The sequence below is a fragment of the Mus caroli genome, unplaced genomic scaffold (assembly GCF_978045245.1).
Source record: "Mus caroli unplaced genomic scaffold, Mus_caroli_1 scaffold_8, whole genome shotgun sequence".
Taxonomy (NCBI): domain Eukaryota; kingdom Metazoa; phylum Chordata; class Mammalia; order Rodentia; family Muridae; genus Mus; species Mus caroli.
In genome coordinates this window covers 36,341,786-36,363,340 of record NW_028227263.1, presented here as the reverse complement: position 1 = coordinate 36,363,340, position 21,555 = coordinate 36,341,786, and the positions used below count along the sequence as shown (strand labels likewise).

General features: G+C 47.1%; 2 protein-coding genes across 7 annotated transcripts; one reads left to right on the top strand and one right to left on the bottom strand.

Annotated features, from left to right (window-relative positions):
• The first annotated feature begins 360 nt into the window (after positions 1–360).
• Positions 361–8,723, top strand: Akip1 (A-kinase interacting protein 1). Of its 4 annotated transcripts, XM_021167522.3 has the most exons (6): positions 364–439; positions 609–833; positions 1,593–1,673; positions 3,987–4,100; positions 5,508–5,588; positions 8,287–8,723. In XM_021167522.3, the coding sequence occupies exons 2-6, from the start codon at positions 615–617 to the stop codon at positions 8,428–8,430; spliced, it is 639 nt and encodes a 212-aa protein (XP_021023181.1). In that variant the 5' UTR covers positions 364–439; positions 609–614; the 3' UTR covers positions 8,431–8,723. The 4 variants fall into 4 exon arrangements, with proteins under 4 accessions (XP_085697537.1, XP_021023181.1, XP_085697534.1 ...); XM_085841411.1 differs by lacking the exon at positions 609–833 and having other exon boundaries at positions 361–439; XM_085841408.1 differs by lacking the exon at positions 364–439 and having other exon boundaries at positions 609–691.
• Positions 8,718–20,242, bottom strand: CUNH11orf16 (chromosome unknown C11orf16 homolog). Of its 3 annotated transcripts, XM_085841407.1 has the most exons (6): positions 20,084–20,242; positions 19,407–19,591; positions 17,185–17,341; positions 14,455–14,689; positions 12,371–13,006; positions 8,718–9,076 (listed from the first exon to the last, which is right to left on the bottom strand). In XM_085841407.1, the coding sequence occupies exons 2-6, from the start codon at positions 19,571–19,573 to the stop codon at positions 9,069–9,071; spliced, it is 1,203 nt and encodes a 400-aa protein (XP_085697533.1). In that variant the 5' UTR covers positions 19,574–19,591; positions 20,084–20,242; the 3' UTR covers positions 8,718–9,068. The 3 variants fall into 3 exon arrangements, with proteins under 3 accessions (XP_085697533.1, XP_029335442.2, XP_085697532.1); XM_029479582.2 differs by lacking the exon at positions 8,718–9,076 and having other exon boundaries at positions 12,324–13,006; XM_085841406.1 differs by lacking the exons at positions 8,718–9,076; positions 20,084–20,242 and adding an exon at positions 19,692–20,029 and having other exon boundaries at positions 12,324–13,006.
• Positions 20,243–21,555: the final 1,313 nt, after the last annotated feature.

The window sequence follows — 21,555 nt, the reverse complement described above, 5'->3', positions numbered from 1 at the left end:
CTGCCTTGAGAGTTCTTCTGACAGAATACCCTTTCCCCAGCACTACCTCCTCAGTCGCGTTGGTCCGCTAGCCTCATCACCTCCTCACACAAAAGTGGTTCTGGAGTGGCGAGACCCCTGAATACGGTCCGAAAGAGCCGCTGCATGCACCTACTCTCACAAACGTTTTTAGCGCAACGAGCCACGGGATCCAGACTGACCTGTCGCGGCGAGAAAGCCCTCGAACGACAACAAGCGCCCGCTTCGCGTCTGAAGCTGATTAAGGCTGGGCCCACGTGCCCCTCGACCCGGCCCCGCCCACACCGGCTCCGCCCATCGCCAGGCCCCGCCCACGGCGCGCTGCAGTTAGCTTGGCAACTGGCGCGAAAGAAGGGCCGCGGGAACACGGAAGGCGTGTCCGTGTGAGCGCTGTGCGCGTGCGCCCGGAGAAGCAGGCCGGGTGAGGGGCTGTACCCAGGGTCTGAGAGGCGGAAGTGCAAGGGGCAGGGGTCCTGCCTGCTAGTCCCTCCCTACTTGGAGTGCGCGATGCAGGCGAAGGGGGAGTTGGGGTCGCGGGGAAGCTGCCGCCCGGATCCGGGCCTAGTTGACTTGTCTGTGTATGTGTCCAGGGAGACATGGAATACTGTCTGGCGGCCGCGGCGCTGAACAGAGTGGACCGGCGCTCGCTCCAGCGCTCTGCTCGGCTGGGGAGGGAAGTATTGGAGCGCGCCAAGAGGAGGGCAGTGTACTGGCATTCTCCAGAGCAATCCAGAGGCAACGTGGGGGTCCTTTACCGCCAGGGCCCCTACCGGGAAAGATGGTCGGTCCCTGGTTCCCAGCGCCTCCTAGGAGAGGTGAGGGCGGGAGCTGGGGGACTGTCTAGTCATTCTCCGCCGCCACTGGGCGGGAGGAAGCCACCCATGTCCAGAAGAGGCAACGCATCCTAGCAAAAAGTGAAAACGTTGTTTGGAAACTGCTTTTAGCCCAGGCCGGCCTTGAACTCTTGCCTACGATTTAGGTACTAGTATTAAAGAGGTTGTGTACAAGCACGGTGTGACCCAATTCTTTTTGAGTAACAAAAGAATAGTAGTATTCTGTTTACTTGTAACATAAAATTTCTTACCGGGTGTGGTGGTGCACACCATTAATCTCAGCATTCAGGAGGCAGAAGCAGACAGATCTCTTGAGTTCGAGATTAGCCTGTTCTACATAGCAAGTTTCAAGCCATCGAGTGTTACCTAGTGAGACCCTGTCTAAAGTAAATAAATACAATTCTGAGTGTAGTGCCAGAACTTGGGAGGTCGGGGCTAAGGATCAAGTACAAAGTCTTCCTAGTGTACATGTGAGCTTGTCTCAAAAAATCATAAACAACAATAACAGTTCTTTCCCATTACTCAATAGTGAGTAAAGCCAGCCAACCAGTTATTTTAGTTCTTGGATAAATTGCTCATCTAGTTTACAGAGTTGGATTTTTTTTTTCTCAGCAAGATCCTTCTTACCAGTTTCAGCTTGCAGAAGCTGTCCTAAAAGTGAAAAGGGCTATTTCTCAAATGATGTCCTTCTCCAGTAGGGATTTGTAGGTCTCACCTATGACTTGCCATTTATTAAAACAGAGAGAAGAAAGGTGCCCATCCCTTAGCTCTTCCTTCAGAACAATGGCTGAATTCATGGACTATACTTCAAGTCAGTGTGGGGTAAGTTGGTGTGATCTGGACTTGGGAAGAATCAGTCCTCTATCCCAGGACCTATAGTCCTTCATGGAAGCAGATTATAATCACTTAAGTAAGCCAGGTGGTAATGCAAGCACATTGACGCATTTCCTAAATCTAGTTGTTGAGGATACGGCCATAAACAAACCACAAATGTTCTTCCTCCTTTTCTGAGTTTTCAGTCCTGTGAAGGAGTATTGCGCTTCTTTGCTGAATCCCACAGTTATTTGATTTGAGGGTGTTTCCTTTTTCCTTTGAAATGAAGTTAAAATCTCCAGGATCACACCTGAATTGTTTTCAAAATGTGCTGAATCAAAACCTTCAAGTCTATTTGTTAGGGTTTGTTTTTTGTTGTTGTTGTTTTTCTAGACAGGGTTTCTTTGTGTAGCCTTCCTTATACTGGACCTTGCTCTGTAGACCGGGCCAGCCTCAAACTCACCTAGATCTACCTGCCCCTCCCTCCGGATTAAAGGCCTATGCTACCACTACCTGTATGTTAGTATGTTAGGTCTTAACCGTCAGTGTTTGTTTCAGTTTCCCATTGGTATATATTGGATTATGGGTTCATAAACAGTTGGTGATAGAGATGGCCATGTGAAACAGGTACAGGGATGTGGTTTTCTTGTGGCAGGACCAGCTTCCCATGGATCAAATTGTGTTCTGTAACGTTCAGCTATCCCGATGGTCACTCCTAAGTCTGACCTAAGGTGTGTGACCAAGCAGTGAGAAGTCGGTGCTGCACTCCAGGCCGTGAAACTTCCTTCATCGTGTTCTCTGGCCTTTAGTAAAGTTCACATTTCTAAAGCCCCAGGCTTTATTATCGACTTTTCTTGGTTTAAACTGAAAGATGGATGCTAAATTATCACAACACCATGACATCAGGAACACCAGGCTTTCCTGAGAGTGGCCTGGCTTTAAGGATATGGGTGTCTAAGCTGGATGGAAAGAAATTGTTTTCGCTATGCTTGTAGGCTTCAGATGTTAAGATCAGTAAACTGCCAGTTTTTCTGTTTTGTTGGAAATAAGCTCTGGAGTCGCTCAGACTTGCTCCTTAAGAAAGCCTTCCTTGCCTTGAACTCTTGGTCTCCCTGCTTCCCCTTTCTGAGGATACGGATCATGGACATCCACCACCATGACCTTTCTATGTTTTACATACTTCAAACAAAACATACACATACATACAAAACTTCTATGTTTTACAAATATTCTTTAGCTTCCAAGAATGGGATTTCAACCAATGAGATACAGTTCAGAGATTTTTTTTTTTTTTGGTTGTTTTTGAGACAGGGTTTCTCTGTGTAGCTCTGCCTGTCCTGGAACTCACTCTGTAGATCAGGCTGCAGAGAATATTTTTAATGTTCATATTTATCCTAGGGTTGTTATAGGACAATCTGTACCCTCAGCTCTACTACAAAATGGTTAACTTAGACACTTGCTACATGGTCCAGTCAAAGGAATCGTAGTTGGCTTTGAGGCTTAGCAAGCTGGTGTTCATGTTCCACTTCAATCCTGCTATGGAATGGCACTTCAGAACATGGTGGCTTTTTTGAAGACTTAGAAAAGTATTCTGGGTTTGGCCCCACAATTTTAAAGCAGACCTTAAAATGTCATAGGTCCATGTCCTGAGTTCTCTCCCCAGCTTCTCAGTCCTCTCATCACATTCCTTCGACACTGTCTCTACAGTATGTTCCAAACAGACTTAAGATGTCTTTATTACTCATGGTCCAGGGCAAATCTAAGGTTAACTTGGAAGAGGAGGAAGGAACTAAACAAGAAGAATGTAGCTTTTCTGATCTTTTGGAGTATTCCTAAATTAGAGATCTCTCTCCTTCCACTCCACTGTGGGAAATCCTGGGGGGAAAGGCTGTGTGGCTTTTAGGTTTATGTTTTGTAGGCTTCTGTGTTTCTTCAACTTAAGGAAATCACTCAGTTCTTCCTGCATCCTTGTCTGAGTACCAGGAAAGTAAACACAGAATTGTTGATCTGACTGCATCAGACGAGGAAGTGAAAGGGTGTGTGTACTTGACATTGAAGCAAAGATGTGAAAACCTTTACCCTAGCAGAGAAAAAACATGGTCCCGGCTTACCTTTATTTAGTTGGTCAGAGTTCTTGCCCTATAGAGGCAGCAGATGGCAGCAAAGCCATGCCAAATGCAATGTCCTTGTCTTCTCAGGCTTAGGCTTGTGGAAAGGACAGGTAATTTAACTTTTTTCTCATGCGTCCTTCCTCTTACTGTGCACAAGTATCATAGTCTGAAATTTTGGCCAGAATATTTAAATGTTTTTTCACTTCTCTAGAAATACTACTCGTCTAAACCAGAGGAAGGAGGAGCAACCCACGTCTACCGTTACCACAGAAGGAAGTCTCCAGAGATGCACGTGTACTCAGACACTGGGCACAGTCAGGAACAAGTGCGTGTCTCTGCCCTTCCACACAGCCCCTGCATGGTCTCAAGGTTGATACCTTGGTTTGGAAGTCCCTGTGGGATTTTGTGTTATCAGCTGCCTGTGTGACTCAGCATTAGACGTGTCACTTGACAGCCTTGGGGAACTTCCAGAAATAGGAGTTTGTCTGAAACATGAGATTATTTATTTCACTCTAGGATCTTCAGTTGAACCTGTTCTCCTGGACTGTGGAGTTCTTAGGCAGGCTTAAGAACCACATATTTTTTATATGCATCTGGGAATACAAAAGAGGGTTATTTTAAAGGTTTTATTTTTGAGCTAGGCGTGGTAGAGCATGCCTTTTATCCTAGCACTTGGGGGACAGAGGCAGGTGGCTCTCTTGAGCTTGAGGTCAGGCTGGTCTACATAGAGAATTTTAGGACAGCCAGGTTGACACTGACTGCCTGAACAACTTTATTTTCAACTACATGTGTGCATGTGTGTCTGTGTGTGGGTATGTACACAAATGCAGGTGCCCAACAAATCTAGAAGAGGGTGGGTCCACCGGAGCTGAAGTTAACCAATGGTTATGAGCCACCCAGTATGAGCACAGAGAACCAAACATGAGTGCTCTGCTCTTAAAGAGCTAGAGGCCCTTCATCATCTGCTCTGTCTTTTAATATGCATTGCCATTTGAAAGCCAACGGTTCTGTTTGTTCAATGGAAGTAGGCTTTTTGGTTTTGACTTTTCTTAAACTCCTTTAGTTATAACTTAAGTCCAGATTCAAATCCCTAAGTTAACCTCCTGATGTTTCTGACCTGTTAGTCATCTCAAGGTAGTAGAGTGGAGGGGTTTACCAAAATTGGCAGGAGTGAGCATGGGTACATGAGTAGGCTCATTGCAGGCTCTAGAACCCTTTAAGTGCCTCTCTGGGATGTGAAGGATCACCAGAGTCTGTGTCCTGCAATTCCCTTTCTGCCCTGACCTGAGCTCTCCTAGGAGAGCTCTATTAAGTGAGGTGTATATGCGGCTGAGTGTCATTGCTCTTTCCTGTGATGTGCAAAAGGGGCTCCCTGCTGATAACGGTTCTTAGAAAACTGTTGCTGAGAGTCTGTTGAGTTTCATGACTTTAGCACTGCAATCTTCCCTTCTGTCCAGGAGCCCCATGTTACAGTCCAGAAACAAGGGTGTGAGTTTAGAGAATCCTGCTAGTAAGCAGCAGGCATGGGAATGGGTCTTAGATTTGCCAGACTCCAAAGCCCACATAAAAAAAAAAAATGACTAAAAATGGTTCTAAGTATTCAAACAGATCACTAGTAACAAGTGACAGATGAGAAAGGGCATACAAAATAGTCCTAATAAGATAAAAGAGATGGCTTTGCTTTCTGGAGGTCAAAGCTCATCTTAGCCCTCATCAATATTTGTCTTGACAGAGAAACTGCAGAGGCGAGACATCTGTTGGACAAGAAAGCATCTACCAAACATCAGAGCATTCTCTAGAGTCCTCTTGGCCTGTGAGTACAGAGCTCAGTGTGCTGGGCTTCACCCCCTTTCCATAAGCCTGCTGGCCCACTGCTCACTGGGTTCTAGAGTGTCTTCAGACTGGGAGGTTTACACTGGAGGAGCCACAAGATTTTGGTTTGGTACAAAGTGCTGTTTTCTCGGTGTCCTTTCCTTCCCTGGAGGTTTGAGGGGTGCTCTGGGTGCCTTAGCTCATAGTCGTGGTTGGAAAGAATGTGAAGTATTCACAGCTCTCTTCCTAGACTCAGCTGGGCTGGCCTTGGCTCCTGCTAGAATTCCACCATCTGTTAAAGCAGCTGCAGGGCCTGACCCTCTGCTTGTAAAATGTAGCCATTGCTGAAATTCCAGAATGTGAACATGTTGTGATACCAAGTTCCACATCATTTGAAATGTTTCTGGAGGGGGGGGGAGAAAGAACGAAATAGGTAGGAGTTGTATCACTTTCAGGACCAAGGGGTAAGTGGTATAGATTCTAGCGAGTTTGGTACTTAGAAGAGCTGGAATTCTGAGGAAAGGAACTTGGACACATCGCTGCAATAAATCCCTTTTTGTTTGTATACAGTTTGTTACTAGCCAGGATTCAGATTATTCTAGAGTTATTAGCAACTAAAAAATTCTGCTTCTAGTAAAAAAGCAAGCTGTCAGGCATGGGAGTCTCCATTGGTGCTGCGTTTGGTAACTCTGATTGGCCTGTTGTTCCAGTGTGAGAGATAGATTTTGTTTGTTTGTTTGTTTATGTGTATGTGTGAGTACTTGCATGTCTGTGTACCACATGTGTGCCTGGCATCCTCAGAGATCAGAAGAGGGTGGCAGGATCCCTAGAACTGGATTTATAGGCTTTGTAAGCCACCACCTGGGTTCTAGGATCCAAACCTACATCCTCTATAAGAGCAGCAAACAAGTGCTCTTTACTGCTGTCTTATCTTAGGGTTTTACTGCTGTGAACAGACACCATGACCAGTGCAAGTCTCATAAAGACAACATTTCATTGGGGCTGGCTTACAGATTCAGAGGTTCAGTCTCTGATCATCAAGGTGGGAGCATGGCAGCATCCAGGCCGGCATGGTGCTGACAGAGCTAAGATTTTGACATATTCATCTGAAGGCTGCTAGTGGAAGACTATTGGGCCCCTTAGGACAAGGATATTAAAGCCCACTCCCACAGTGACACACCTACTCTAACCAGTGCCACTCCCTGGGCCAAGCATATACAACCCATCACAGCTGGTGAGCCATCTCTCCAGCCCCCGACACAAGTGCACACTTTCTCACAGCTGCCATATATGGAGCAGAGCAGAGCATGTCTTTGGCTGCCGACTCTGAGGCCCCTGGGTATTTTCACAGTTGACCTCTGGTAAAGAGTGCCAATACTTCCTAAGTCAGCTAAGTGGTGTTAGACCTTTAGTTTTTCAGAAGTGGTAAGAACAAAGGTGGGATGAAAGTACAAATATTTTCACTTAATCCTGCTATAAAATTTGCTAGCCACCTTTGGTTCCTTCCAAGCTTTGAGTAGATATGACGTAGCCATAGCGATCCAGATGCATTTTTTTCCTTTGAGACAGGCCCTGGCTAGCCTGAAACTCTGAGTAGACCAGGCTAGCCTTGAACTCAGAGTTCACTTTCTTCCAAGTGCTGCAATTAAAAGTATGTACCACCGGCACTTGGGAGGCAGAGGCAGGTGGATTTCTGAGTTTGAGGCCAGCCTGGTCTACAAAGTGAGTTCTAGGACAGCCAAGGCTACACAGAGAAATCCTGTCTTGAAAAACAAAACAAAACAAAAAGTGTGTAGCACCATGCCTGGCTCAACCCAGATGCACTTGGACTCTTCCCTGCGCTCTCCTGGTTTGTGACTTTGCTTTTTTGCCATGTGAACAAAGGCAAGTTCCACATCCCAGCCAGGTGTGGTCTAGCCTGGACGATGGTTTGTGCTCAGTTCAGCTCCGAATACTGTCTCACAAACTCCAACTTTCAGGGCTTTGCAACATAAAAAGCCCATCTTCCAAGTAAGTGCTTCAGTGTCAGAGGGCATCCATTCATATTATTAGCTTTATGCCTCTTCTCAAGGGAGTCTAGACAAAGTGTGACTGACAAGAGTCGTTCTTATTGTTCCGGCAGACCTTGCCAGTCTCTACTCATACCTGTCATCTTCTGCTTCAGATCCCCACACAGCCCTCTCCCTGCGCCTAACCCTGCTTCAACTAGGGTCCTCGGACGGTTTTGGGGTTTTGGTTTTTGTTTTTTTCTTTGGTTCGGTTTGTTTGTTTGTTTGTTGTTGTTTAGGGTTTGTTTGTTTGTTTGTTTGTTTAAGACAGGGTCTTCTTTTTTTTATGTAACCCTGGCTGTCCTATAAAGTAGGCTGGCCTCAAACTCACAGAGATCCCACTGCCTCTGCCTCCAGAGGGTGTAAGCAGCCACACCTGTGGTATTATAGTTCAGCATGGCCCTATAACACTTTGTCATGTACAGAGTTCTCACATACTTGCTTGTCGGGTAGGTATTCTCACAGATTTAGAAAGAAGGCAGAGAGTCACCCAAACAAGCTTTTTTTTATCACGTGACCAAGATGGGCCTTGAAAGCAGGACCCCTTTTCTGTACATTTGCCCCACTTCTCTCATGCAGAGGCAGCCTGATGGAAATGCTAAAATGGCTCTAAGATCTGTCTTTAAATCACCTTACCTCTTTTCCTTCCAGACTGAGAACATCTCTAAGGACCTCTACATCGAAGTCTCCCCAGGGACCTATTCTGTCACTGTGGGCTCCAGTGCCTTATCCAAGAAGACGCACGTGGTTGCAGTTGACCCCGGGCAAAGTGTGGACTTGGTCTTCCCCGTGTGATGTTGACCGTCACTACCAACATTTCACTCTCTAAGTAGCAAGAAGAATAAAACCACCCTATAATTGCCTTAATAATGATGCATCAATCTTGATTTTAATGCTGGCTGTAGTGGGGCAGCCTTTCTGAACTGGAGTCGATCTCTTTCAAGCTCATTTTAGCCTGAAATCATAGAAGCCCCCTATCCTGTGTGCCTGAAAACAGTAATGTAATGGTGCTGTCTGAGCAGCTTTTACTGCTGGCTCCCCAAGTAAGTGTTAATTATCGTAATAAAGGGAGAGACTGGAAATAAAAAGAGTTCATTTTATTGCTATTAAAAAGATAAAAAGACAATGTTTCCCACATTGTAGGCTTTCTGAGAAGACAGTACAAATGGGATGCATTTGCCCAATGCAGTGGGCACACCCGTCCCTTCCGTGAATAGGTGTCCTCCGCAGTTCATCAGGCCACTGGCAGGGAGTTTCAGTGCAGACCCACCAGCTCTATGCCCCTCACACAGGTGCTTCTGAATGCCGCTCCCTGCAGGTCTCAGGAGAGCAGCTGCTCTTAGGCACTCTTGTCCGCTACCGCTCAGCCTCCTCCTGTTCCGTTGTCAACTACTCATTGTAAGCCCTTTTCCAGTGTTTTACCTCATGATCCTTTAACTTCCTGTAAGAGAAAAATCTTCATTCATATATGCTGACTGTAATTTTAAAGATTTGGGTTTTGGTTTTTAAGATGAGACAGTCTCACAGTGTCACCTAGGCTGCCTGCAGACTTGAAACAATCCTGTATCCGCTTCCCAAATCTTGGATTTACAGGCATGAGCCACAACGTCTGGCTTGCTTTTTAAGATTATTTTTATGTGTGTGAGTATTTTGCCTGAATGTATGTATGTGTACCACTTGTACTCCTGTTACCTGTGGTGGCCAGGAGATGGTTGTAAGTTGCCATATGGGTGCTGGAACCAAACCTGGGTCCTCTGCAAGAGCAACAAATGCTCTTAACCAACGAGTCATCTTCATTTTTAAAGTTACGTGTGTATGTGAGGATTTGCACCTGCGGCTATAGGTACTCTCAAGAGTCCAGAAGACGGGACCTGATCCCATGGAGCTGGAGTATGCAGGTGGCTGTGAACTGCTTGACTTGGGTGTTGGGAACATTTAGGGATCCTTGCACATACTCCTGGAAGCCTGGATGAACTTTGTGGGTCCTATGCACCTTCTGACATAGGCAAGACAGTGGGTATGTGTGGATTTCTGGAAAGGAGCCAGAGCTTCACCATTCTCAAACAGGAATAGAGCCCAGAGAGAGCTACTTAAGGGTTCCTTCTGTGCTTTACCCAGATGTTTAAGGCTTTCTTCTAAGGAAGTTGTTCCCCTGCTTGTCCAAATGCCCTGACTTCATTGTAATTCAGCTTCTGGTTGAGTTTGCCATGGTTTTAGGTTGGTAGCTTTCAGAGCTAGCTCCTGGGTATCTTATTATGACATCTTATTCCTAAACCCAAGATCAGTTTGTGGGATCTGTGTTGGAGACAACAGTAGGTAGCAGCTTTCCCTGGAGGGCAGAGGACCTACAAACCAGTGGCTCTTTGGAACTTGACAGACTTGTATCAAGTACTGTCTGGTGGAGTACTAGTACTTAGTACTGATAAAATACCAATTATATTTAGAAGTCAGGCATTACATTTCCTTACAAGGACACAAAGCTGGAAAGGAAAAGGCTCTGTCACCTGCTGTTGTTTGTCTCCACCTCCAGCTCATACATGGCTTTATACACATGAGTCATCTTTGCCACTTGACTATGACAGACAGTACTGTAATCTGCATGGTAGCTTCCATCTATAATCCTAGAACCAGGCTTGTCTGGGCTACATAACCAGACTGTCAAAACTGCTGAAACAGCAAAATCAGCAGGGGGTGGGACTTCTCAGGACTAGATCTAAAAAGGAAGAAAGATCTGGGGATGGCCCTTTCCCCAAACCCCATCTAGAATAGTCTCTATGTAGATTTAGAATATTCCTGATGATGTTCCATGGGCCAGCTCCAGAAATTAATATTCCTAGGATGCAACAAAACACCCAGGACCCAAAAGAAACATTTCTCTTTTTATTTATTTATATGTTTTTTGAAGATTTATTTTATCCTGGCAGTGATTGGCATCAGCCTTTAATCCCAGCACTTGGGAGGCAGAGGCAGATGGCTCTCTAAATTTGAGAACAGCCTGGTCTACCTTGTAAGTTCTAGAAGAGCCAGAACCACACACAAAGAGATCCTGTCTTGAAAAACAAAACAACAACAAAAAGATTCATTTTTATTTATATGTGTGTATATCTGTATGGGTATATGCCCTGTGTATGTAGGTGCCTGTAGAGGCCAGAACCCGGTATTGGATCCCCTGGAGCTAGAGTTAGCAGGTGATTGTGAGCTGCCCTATGCAGGCTGGGCACAGAACTCTGCTTCTCAGAAAGAGCAATAAGCACAGGGCTCCTTTGTAGTCCTGGAACTCAACTCTAGACCAGGCTAGCCTCGAACTCAGAGCGACCTGCCTCTGCCTCCCAGGAGCTGGGATTAAAGGCATCGGCACCACTATCCAGCTTTTTATTGTTGTTGTTAAAAGAAATAATATATAGCGAATAGACTAGACTTGCCCTAACTTGTCCCCAATCCTGGGGTCTAAGGGAGTTACCCAAGAAAGTGGAAACAAGATCTCGACTTCCTGGAACTGAAGACTTACTCCTGTGGTGAGAATGAATTGCTCATAGGCTAAATAGTCCTTTTGGCTAAGTAGCTGTTTTAGGAACAACTTCAAATAGGTTTCAAATGGCATCAAATAAGGACTTGCAGTGGATCTCAGTTTGCACAGCGCTTAATGGCCCTTAAGCCTGTAACTCTGGTGTTCTTAACTCTTAGAGCATAGTATGCCTACCACAAATCCCTCCTCAGTGGACCAGTGACAACAGGACTCCAAAGTCAAACCCAGGCCATGCTTTTCCAGGCCACCTCCCTCATGCAGCTCTGCCGTCTTAACTAGACTTCTGCTCTTCATGCAGTCTGATAGGGATTTAGAAAGGATAGGTTCGAGGCAGAAAATAACACACATCTCCAACCCTCCAAGGTGTGCTCCATAGTCCTTAGCTCAAGGTGAAGCTAGGGGTAGCCACGGTATCTGTTAGGTGTAAAATAAGCAGCAAAATGCGGTGCTCCCCCCACTCTTACTGAGGGGCCCATGTGGACAGTACAACCTAATTCTCAACATTTAAGTAAGGTCCAGTTTCTACACTTGCTTGGGTCTTGACTGTCATCAACATCTGGAAGCAGTGCCCTGTTAGCAGATGTGAAGACAGAAAAGCAAAGATGTCGAGGGATGTCGGTAGAGTGCTCGCCTAGTACTCATGATGGCCTGGGTTCTACCCAAAACCATGTAGACCTGACATGCCTGTAATCCCTACTTAAGAGGTAAAGGTCGGAGGATCAGGAGTTCAAAGTCATCTTTGGCTATTTTAGTAAGTTCAATGGCAGCTTGCACTACAGGAGACCTTGTCTAAAACGGAGGGCGATATTAAATAGAGGTATAAATCAGAGCACAAAGATCAACTGACCAGTCCATTCTTTGGTTTTGGTTTTGGTTTTGGTTTTTTGGTTTTTTCAAGACGGATTTCTCTGTGTAGCCCTGGCAGTCCTAGAACTTGCTTTGTAGACCAGGCTGGCCTCAAACTCAGAAATCCGCCTGTCTCTGCCTCCCAAGTGCTGGGATTAAAGGCGTGTGCCACCACCACCCGGGGACCAGTCCTTTCTTATTCAGATAACTACTATGTCTCTCTTCTAACAGTCTCTCCCCACAGCTTGCATTCTATACATTAATTACACCCGAGCCCACTAGGGTGTACCTGACTCTCAAAAGACCCATGCAGTCCCTAGCCCCTCCCTGGGAAGCTAGCACCACACCCCAGGTATAACATACCTGGCTTTCCAGGGGGTGGTTCAGGCCCATTTCTCCTCCAGTACCTCCACCCGGGCTTGTGGGGGCTGCACTGCCGCAGAGATGCCGTCTCAGAAAGGATGGGGTCAGTGTTGACTGCCCTGCTTACCATCTGTCTCAGAGGCAGTCCCATCTCCAGATGACTCTCTGAATTTTCTTCCTCATAAGAAGAGGAGGAGGACATATTGTAGCTGAGCTCTGCCACTGGCTCCTCCTTAGGACCTTGTAGGGGCAAAAGCTGATCTGTGGGCTTCACCTCTGGCTCCGGGAGTTTTCTGGTTGTGAGCTCTGAAGTCCTAGTTAGAGGCCACCAGCTCGGCCCCACCAAAGGGCAGCTGCTCTGGCACTGAAGCTGGCAGCAGGCACAGGAGAGGCAGGGAGGGCATAAGTAGGAAGAGTCCAGAGGAGGCCCGTGTGTGATGCATCCAGCACTGGGTCCCAGCTGAGAGCAGTGAGGTACCCAGAGACAAGAACTGTGGCAGTCCCTGGTATGAGGTGTTTGTAGTCTTTCCACAGCCTTCTTCCAGACTGTGGGGGGCACCCACCTGACCCTGCCTAGAGGCACCTTAGTTATCTTGCCATTCCAGAAGTGAACAGTGATTTCTTTTTCTTTAGATGCTATGAATAGAAAAGGGAGACATTTCTTTTTGAATTCCTGGTTCTTCGGAATCCCCAAATCCAAAACCTCAGCCCCACCCCACTCCTCTTTCTTGATCGCCATGTGCCACAGTGCCCAGAGAGCCTGTGGGAATGTCTCCCTCTCCTGTACCTCACTGACCATCAGTTCTGGGTGATTTACAGGTGTCTTTTTTCCTTCCTCAGCTAAAAGTGACCTGGAGGGGCCTGGTTTTCACGCAGAACCAAAATGTAGCCTCAGCAGAAGCTGTGCTGTTTAGCTGGCTCAAGAGGACTGTCAGTCCCTGGAGGACTTGGTGAGTCTCCCATGATTCTAGAACACCTTCACCACCACTTCCACACATAGCAATGTTATCATTCCATTTATTGGTTTGAGTTTCTGAGACAGGTCTCATTATGTAGCCCTAGCTGACTTCAGATTCGTTATCCTCCTGCTTCAGACTACAGAATGCTGGAATCACACACACACACACACACACACACACACACACACACACACACACACACACACGACATCACACATAGCTCATGCTATGGTTTAGGCGACTGACATAGACATGACATGGTAATTTTAGGTTGTTTCCCTGGATTTTATTTTATACTTTTTGGTTTCTTGATTTGTTTCTTAAATATTGTTATTAATTTTTACCGTGTGTGTACAAGTGCTTTGCCTTGATGTATGTAGGTGTACACAATCGTACATGGCACTCAGGGAGGCCAGAAGAGGGCATTGGATCCACTGGAATTGGAGTTACAGAAGGATGTGAGCTTCCATGTGGGTGCTGGGAATTGAATATGGGTCCTTTGCAAAGACAGCAAGTGTTGTTAACTACTGAACCATCTCTGCAGGCCCCACTTTTTGTGTGTGTGTGTGTGTGTGTCTGTGTGTGTTTTGGTTGGGGGGGATTGTTTGGTTGGTTTGGTTTTTTGGGTTTTGTTTTGTTATGTTTTGTTGAGAAACTCTTTTTTTTTTTGTGGTGGTGGTGGGGTTGAAACAGGATTTCTCTGTGTAGCCCTGGCTGTCCTGGAACTCACTCTGTAGACCAGGCTGGGCTCGAACTCAGAAATCCTCCTGCCTCAGCCTCCCGAGTGCTGGGATTAAAGGCGAGTGCCACCACTGTTGAGAAACTCTTACTCTATAGCCTTCAAATTTACAGCAATCCTCCTGGCTCAGCTTCTAAGTGCTAGGCTAGCATTTCGGCATAAACCACCAGTGTCTGTCCTCCCTGATGCTAAGCATATCATAGAGCCTAGAAGATAGGACTGGCTTAGCCACCACTGCAGGTGAAGGCCGCCAGGTATGGTACAAGGGTTCTTTTTGCTGTGGTTCTAAGACCCCTGAACTCTGACCACCAACAGTGCTCCTTCCCCCTACCCCCTCATGTGTGCCTCATGACACACCTCCCCCAGGGCCATGGCAGCTTCCTTACCTCTTTGTCCTTTTTGCTTCTTCAAGCCCACTAGAACAGTGCCGGGGCCATACCGCTGCTGCCCCGGTTCCCAAGGTGCCAACACCTTGTCACCCAGCTGCAGTGAGTGTGGCACAGATGGTGAAAACTGAATAACATCCTCTGGAAATACCACCCTCTGCTGCTGAGCTGGCAGCTTTAGGCCTGTGACAAGGGGAGCCTCAAATTCCACAACCAGGGCCCCCCGCTTCTCCAGCTATAGGAAAGACAACAGAATGGGATTTAACATTAGGGGCTAGAGAGATGATTCATAAACAAAGCCCCGGCTGCCCGTGAAGAAGACTAGAGTTTGGTTCCCAGCACCCACATGGATGCTCACAACTAACTAAAATTCCAGTCCCAGGGTCTCTGACACCCTCTTCTGGCCTCTGTAGTCACGAGGCACATACATGCTGCACATACATACATGTAGTCTTAGTTAAGCCATGCATGTCTTAGTTACTTTTATATTGCTTTGATAAAATACCATGACCAAGACAAATTAGAAAGGATTTATTTCGGACTTAGTTTCAGAGGGTTAGAGCCCTTGGCCATCACAGTGCGGAGCATGGCAGCAGGCAGGCAAGCAGACATGGTACACAGGTACAGGTCGGAAAATGCTGAGTTTGAGAGTGCATTGCCTTTTGAAATCTCTATCCCAACCCCACCAACATCGACACCTCCAACAAGGCCACACCTTCTAATCTTTCCCAAACCATTCCGCTGACTAAGGACCAAGCATTCAAATATGCAAGCCTAGAGGGGCCATTCTCACTCAAACCATTACACAAAGCACTCATACACATAAAATCTTAAAAAGGAAAAAGAGGGATCTGAAATACAACAGAGGAATTGAGTATGGTGACACATACTTTTAATCTCAACACAAGGGAGGTTGAGGCAGGAGAATTGCTTTTGAGTTTGGGGACAGCTTAGGGTTTGTACTAGGTTCCAGGCCATTCTGAGCTACATATCAAGTGTCAGGGCAGTTGAGACTACAGACTGAGACCCTGTTTTGTTTTGTTTTTTAAAAAAAAGATAGGGCAAGCAAGATGACTCTGTAGGGAAAGGTGCTTGCAGCCAAACCTGACTACCTGAGTTTGATTCCCAGGACCCACAACTCCCCCAATTGTCCCACCCATATGTCATGACACACATATATATATATACACACATGAGCACACACACACACACACACACACACACATATTCACAAAGTCTAGCTCTTGAAAAAAAAAAAAGTACTGGAGCTAGGAACTTAGCAGAGAGCATACCTAGTATGTGCAAGACCCCAGCTTCCATCCCCAGCACTACATAAACCAAGCATGGTGGAAACAAGAGGATCAGAGGTTCCAAGGTCAGGGCATCCTGGGGTACATGAGGTCCCATGACAAAATTTAGAACTCGGGATCCGAGAGATGGCTCAGTGGCTCTAAGAACACTTGCTACTCTTGCAGAGATCCCAGGTTTGGGTTCCAGCTCTCACTCCAGTTAAGGAGGGATTTGATGACCTCTCCTGGCCTCCATTGGCATTACATGCACATAATACATTCACGCAGACAAAACACTCACATAAAATTAAAATAAAACTGATTTTAAGCCGGGCGTGGTGGCGCACGCCTTTAATCCCAGCACTTGGGAGGCAGAGGCAGGCGGATTTCTGAGTTCGAGGCCAGCCTGGTCTACAGAGTGAGTTCCAGGACAGCCAGGGCTATACAGAGAAACCCTGTCTCGAAAAACCAAAAAAAAAAAAAAACTGATTTTAGAAAGAGAAGTCCAAAAGAAGTAAGTTGCCACTGAAGTAGCGCCTAGGCCTGGCTCCTGGCATTTTCGGGAACAAGATGCTGTGTATGAGAGCCAACGGGCTCACATATGGGAAGTGCATTCTCGTTCTTCTTTCTCTGAGGCTCAGGCCCGTAATTCAACACACCAGATCTTCCTGAACAACAAATGTATATTTTTCTTGCTGTTAGGAGATGAATTGTGTTTCTCCTTCTGTAAGTTAATGTATTCAGTCTTGGTCCCAGAACCCCAGCCTGTGATCTCTTTTTAGGAATCAAGCCATTACAGGTATAATTAGTTAAGATGAGGTCACGGTGATCTCACTGATGTCTTTATACCCAGAGGAAATTTGAGGAGCTGGAGGGGTGGTTCAGTGGTTAAGCACACTTGTTGTTCTTGTAGAGGGCCTGGGTTCAGATCCCAGCACCCACATCAGGGTGCTCACAACTTAACCGCCTGTAGGTCCAGCTTCGGGAGAGCCAGTACCTCCTTCTGGCCTCTGCACATACAAGTACACACAGACACATAAATAAAAATACTTGGGAAAAAGAGGAAATCTGAATGAATACTATTCAGAGGGAAAGAAGCCCGTGTTAGGTGGAGGCAGAGTCAGGGTGATTCTTCTGAAAGCTAAGGGAACCCCAAGATTCTGAGCAAATACTGGAAATTATAAGACTGGCAGGAAACAGACTCATCCTTGTATGTAGCCTTTAGAAAGAACCCACCTTGAAACACCTGATTTACAGCCTCAAGAAACGAGAGAGAATAGGTTTCTGTCATTCAAGCTGCTCATTTTGTGTGGCACTTCGCCACATAGCTGTAGCAACTTAGCCAAAAAACTAAACTTGCGAACTTACACAGCCAAGGCAAGCCAGGTGCGAGAAGGCCACCAGGGGAGTGAGGAGTGAGCTGATGGGGAGAGGTACTTGCCTCTGGAGCAGCCTTTATCTGAGCCAGATAATAAAAGCCATCTGGTTCCTTTCTAGCCAGGACCCAGGAGCCGCCCGCAGCTCCGACTCTTCCCAGCCAGCGGAGCCCCGGCCATGGCCGATCAACAGTGTGAAGACATGGGCAACAGGCAGTGCACCTGGGAAAGGCAAGTGAGATCAGGGGCGAGCACAAAACCTAAAGACATCAGGAGGACCGCAGAGATGGCTCAGCGTAAATGCGCCTGCCGCCAAGTCTGACGATCTGAGTTCAACCCCCAGATTCCACATAATGGAAGGAGAGCACTGCCCCACAGGTTGTCCTCTGAGCCCCACATGTGAGCTATCGTGTGTGTCCTCACCTGGACAAATACATGGATGTAAAAGAAGGTAAAGACAGTAAGAAACACGCCTCTGGAGCAGATCGGAGGGGTCTTACCGCGTGAGGATGGTAAGGGTGTGCGCAAAAGAAACACAGGGAGAATGTAGCCATCTTTGGCTTCCTGTAAAATCAGCTAAGCTTCTGCAGTTAGCAGAAACTGAAGGCCATAGAAGGCAGTTTTTGGACTGGACATTGTTTCATGTGGCCCAAAATGAAATCAGCTTGTATACTTGTGTTAACGCTTGAAAGGGGAGCTGCTGCGAGATGAGTCCCAAGGCATTATGGGATACCGGGATGAGGCTAACATCGTGACCAGGGAGCCAAACTTTAAGAAACTTGGCTCGAGGGGTGTCAAGGTTTGAATGTGCTTGGCCCAAGGAGTGGCACTATTTGGAGGTGTGGCCTTGTTGGAGTAAGTGTGTCACTGTGGGTGTGGGTTTTGAGACCCTCCATCCTAGCTGCCTGAAAGTCAGTATTCTGCTAGCAGCCTTCAGTTGAAGATGTAGAACTCTCAGCTCCTCCTGCACCATGACTGCCTGGATGCTGCCATGCTCTCACCTCAACGATAACGGACTGAACCTCTGAACCTGTAAGCCAGCCCCAATTAAATGTTGTCCTTATAAGCGTTGCCTTGGTTATGGTGTCTGTTCGCATCAGTAAAACGATAACTATGGCAAGGGGTCAGAGGGGTATGGAAGCACAGAGGAGCTCATGAAGGGACTGTGGAGTGGTGGAAGGTGAAACCAGTTCTGGGGACTCCAACGGCAGGGCTCTCTGGCCTAGGGCAGTAGCAGAATGAGGGATCCGACCTTTGTGGTTTGGTTTGGTTTGGTCTTTCAAGACAGGGTTTTTCTGTATAGCCCTGGCTAACCTGGGACTCGCTGTGTAGACAAGGCTGGCCACAAACTCAAAGAAGTGCATGCTTCTGCCAGAATTGAAGTGCTGGGACTAAAGGTGTGTGCCACCAAAGCCTGGCTTGTTTCTTTCTTTGTTTTTCGAGACAAGGTTTCTCTGTATAGCCCTGGCTGTCCTGAAACTCACTCTGTAGACCAGGCTGGCCTCGAACTCAGAAATCCCCCTGCCTCTGCCTCCCAAGTGCTGGGATTAAAGGTGTACGCCACCATGCCTGGCTCTGGCTTTTTTTTTTTTTTAATTCAAAGTTACTTTTTGGAGTGGTGTGTTTATATTCCCTGGAGCTGGAGTTACAGGCATTTGTGAACCACCTGATACGGGTGCTAGGGATTGAGGCCAGGTCATCTGTGACAGCAGTATGCACTCTTAACTGCTGAGGAATCTCTCCAGCCCAAGAGGATCTGGGTTTTGAAAAAGTTGTTTTGTACAAAAACCTGAATATAAAGATGCTTAACTTGGTCATGAACAAGGCGATCCAAACAAGTAAATTAAGAACTTGAGCAATGTATTGGAGAGATGGTTCTGTGGTTGAGAACAATTACTCTTGTTAGGACCAAGATTTAGTTTCCAGTACCCACATGGCTGCTAACAATCTTCTGTCTGTAACTCTAGTTCTAGCAGATCCACTGCCCTCTTCTGGTCTCCTCGGGTACTGCATGCATGTAGTGCATAGACTTAGGCAAGCGAAACACCCATACATTTAAATAAAAAATTTAAGTTGAACATTTGGACTAGCGAGTCCCTATTCCAGGCAGTCTGGTTCCTAGGACTTGCTACAGGCTGAAGTTCCTTTGTCCCCTCATAGTCACACTTTATAGAGAGCTGACTGAAGATGCTGTTCTATAAAGTCCCAGGCAATAGAGGTCATCCAAATGCCATTAGGAGGACCAGGAAAAGAGGAGAAAAGAAGGACGAGGGACAGAGATTGGTACCTGGTGAATGTGCAGTGCGTGGGCAGCCAGGGTGCTTGCGTGGCAAAGGGACAGGTGAAGGACATGTCCCAGGGCGGCACAGCACCATGCAGGTCAGGGGCTTTCACGGTTGTGGCCACACTGCAGTATTGGGGCAGTGGCAGCCCAGGACTGGCAGAGGGCTGCATGACTTTCAGCACGCCCACCTGGAGCAAACACAGGTAGCACAGCTGTAGCCTCAGCCCAGCAGAGGTCACACCCAAGGGTTCCCACACACACCCAGAGTTTCCCCTTTGGAATACTTACCTTAGAATGTCCCTGGGGGACTAGGGAGGGCTGAAGAACTTAAGCTAGGAGCTTAGAGAGCCCTCTTTAATCCTCCTTCAGAAGCTGCACGCCCACTGTTACCTCTCCAAAGATGAGCCACGGAAATACCTGGCAGCTCGGCTCCCGTTGGTGTTACCTCCTTCCTCCTCCCCAGTGGCTGGGACTCCTTGGAGCATGCTTATTCTCTTTACACACCCTGCCCTGACCAACTGACCCTCAGCAGAAGCCACCAACTCCCCTCCTAACCTGGTCACCTACAGGACTCAGGATCATCCCATTTGTGGACGACTTCAGAGGCAGCAGCGGCCGCCTAAGACTTGTTAGGGTCTACCCCTGCCCAAAGCCGCAGGTCGAACACCAAAGGGACTTACCTAAAAGTGCAAATCCAGTCTAGACCTCAGCCTTGCCCCAGTCTCTGTCCCACCTGACAGTTGGAGCTCATGGCCTTGGTCTAACAACTCTTGGTTGCTAGGCAAGTTGCCAAGCAGGTTGCTATGGTTGTGAGCCAGCAGGCTACAACAGGGCTCAGGAAGGTACTGAGCATGTGCAGAGGGTGACCGGAAGCATCGGGAAACTTAAAGTTGTGGGTAAGGTGGAGAAATAAAGGCAAATTGTGTATACTCCCTCTATCTCCAGGGACTCTAGGGGAGCCCTATGACTGTGTGCTGAGCTCTCCAAGGGCTGAGGGCTGTCGGCATCTACCTAGTGAAGGCAAGAGGCTAGAAAGATAGTTCCATGGATAGATAAGCTGCTTGCTGTGAAAGCATGAAGCTTGTATTTGGATCAGCAGCAGCCACTTGGCTGAGTTTATAATCCTAGCATCGAAAGAACTTAATGGCTGACTAGTTAACCAAAAATAGAGAGCTCTAGGTTCAATGAGAGATCCTACCACTAATCCAATAATAATAATAATAATAATAATAATAATAATAATAATGAGAGCAACTGAGAAAGACACCTTCCAACCTCCTCAGGTCCATGCATACACACACACACACACACACACACACACACACACAGAGCAAAGGTCTCCCAGGAACCGATGCTCTTAAGGAGTAGAAGTATGTGAGCTGCAGAAATTCGAGGAACAGTCTGGTGACCAAAGGAATAGGAGTCCAGCTTCTGTGGGGCTGGAGAGATGATTCCGTGATTAAGAGCACTGACTGCTCTTCCAGAGGACCTGGGTCCAATTCCCACCACTCACGTGACAGCTCACACTGTCTGTAACTCCAGTTCCGAGGGATCTGACACCCTTGCATAGACACGCATGCAGACAAAATACCAATACACATTAAATAAATAAATCATTACCCAAAGAAGACTGGTATTTTGAGACAGTCGTGGTGCCCTGAAGAAATGCCTGGCACTGTGTTCAATAGAGAAGACCCAAAAAATGCACAGGGACATGTATGGGGGGTCTCTCCTTCAGTCATTCACCCCTGGGCACAGGGACATGTATGGGGAGTCTCTCCTTCAGCCATTTGCCCCTGGGCACAGGGACATGTATGGGAGTCTCTCCTTCAGCCATTCGCCCCTGGGCACAGGGACATGTATGGGAGTCTCTCCTTCAGCCAGCCATTCGCCCCTCCCACCAGTTCCTGTTTTGAACCATGGATCCATGTGCACATCGGCCAAATGTACCCCAGCTCCCAGGCGCGTAGTGTCATTTGGGACACCCTTTTCCCCTGCAGGCAGGGTTCAGTAGTCCCGAGCCACTCCCTTAGAATGAGTCTCAAGACTGCCCCGAGAATCTTGTGTACAGACTTTCTTCTTCCTGTGCAGGAATAAGGAGGCATTCAATTCTAGAAGATTCTAGGAGCTATTTCCTGAGAAAGTTATCAGA

Coding starts and splice junctions, on each gene's coding strand:
- Akip1 (XM_021167522.3), top strand. CDS start 615: ATGGAATACTGTCTGGCGGCCGCGGCGCTGAACAGAGTGGACCGGCGC. Junction 1,674..3,986: donor ATACTTCAAGTCAGTGTGGG/GTAAGTTGGTGT, acceptor TCACTTCTCTAG/AAATACTACTCGTCTAAACC. Junction 5,589..8,286: donor CTCTAGAGTCCTCTTGGCCT/GTGAGTACAGAG, acceptor TTTTCCTTCCAG/ACTGAGAACATCTCTAAGGA.
- CUNH11orf16 (XM_029479582.2), bottom strand. CDS start 19,573: ATGCAGCCCTCTGCCAGTCCTGGGCTGCCACTGCCCCAATACTGCAGT. Junction 17,342..19,406: donor ACGCACTGCACATTCACCAG/GTACCAATCTCT, acceptor TGCCTTTCCCAG/GTGCACTGCCTGTTGCCCAT. Junction 14,690..17,184: donor AGATAAAGGCTGCTCCAGAG/GCAAGTACCTCT, acceptor TCTTTCCTATAG/CTGGAGAAGCGGGGGGCCCT.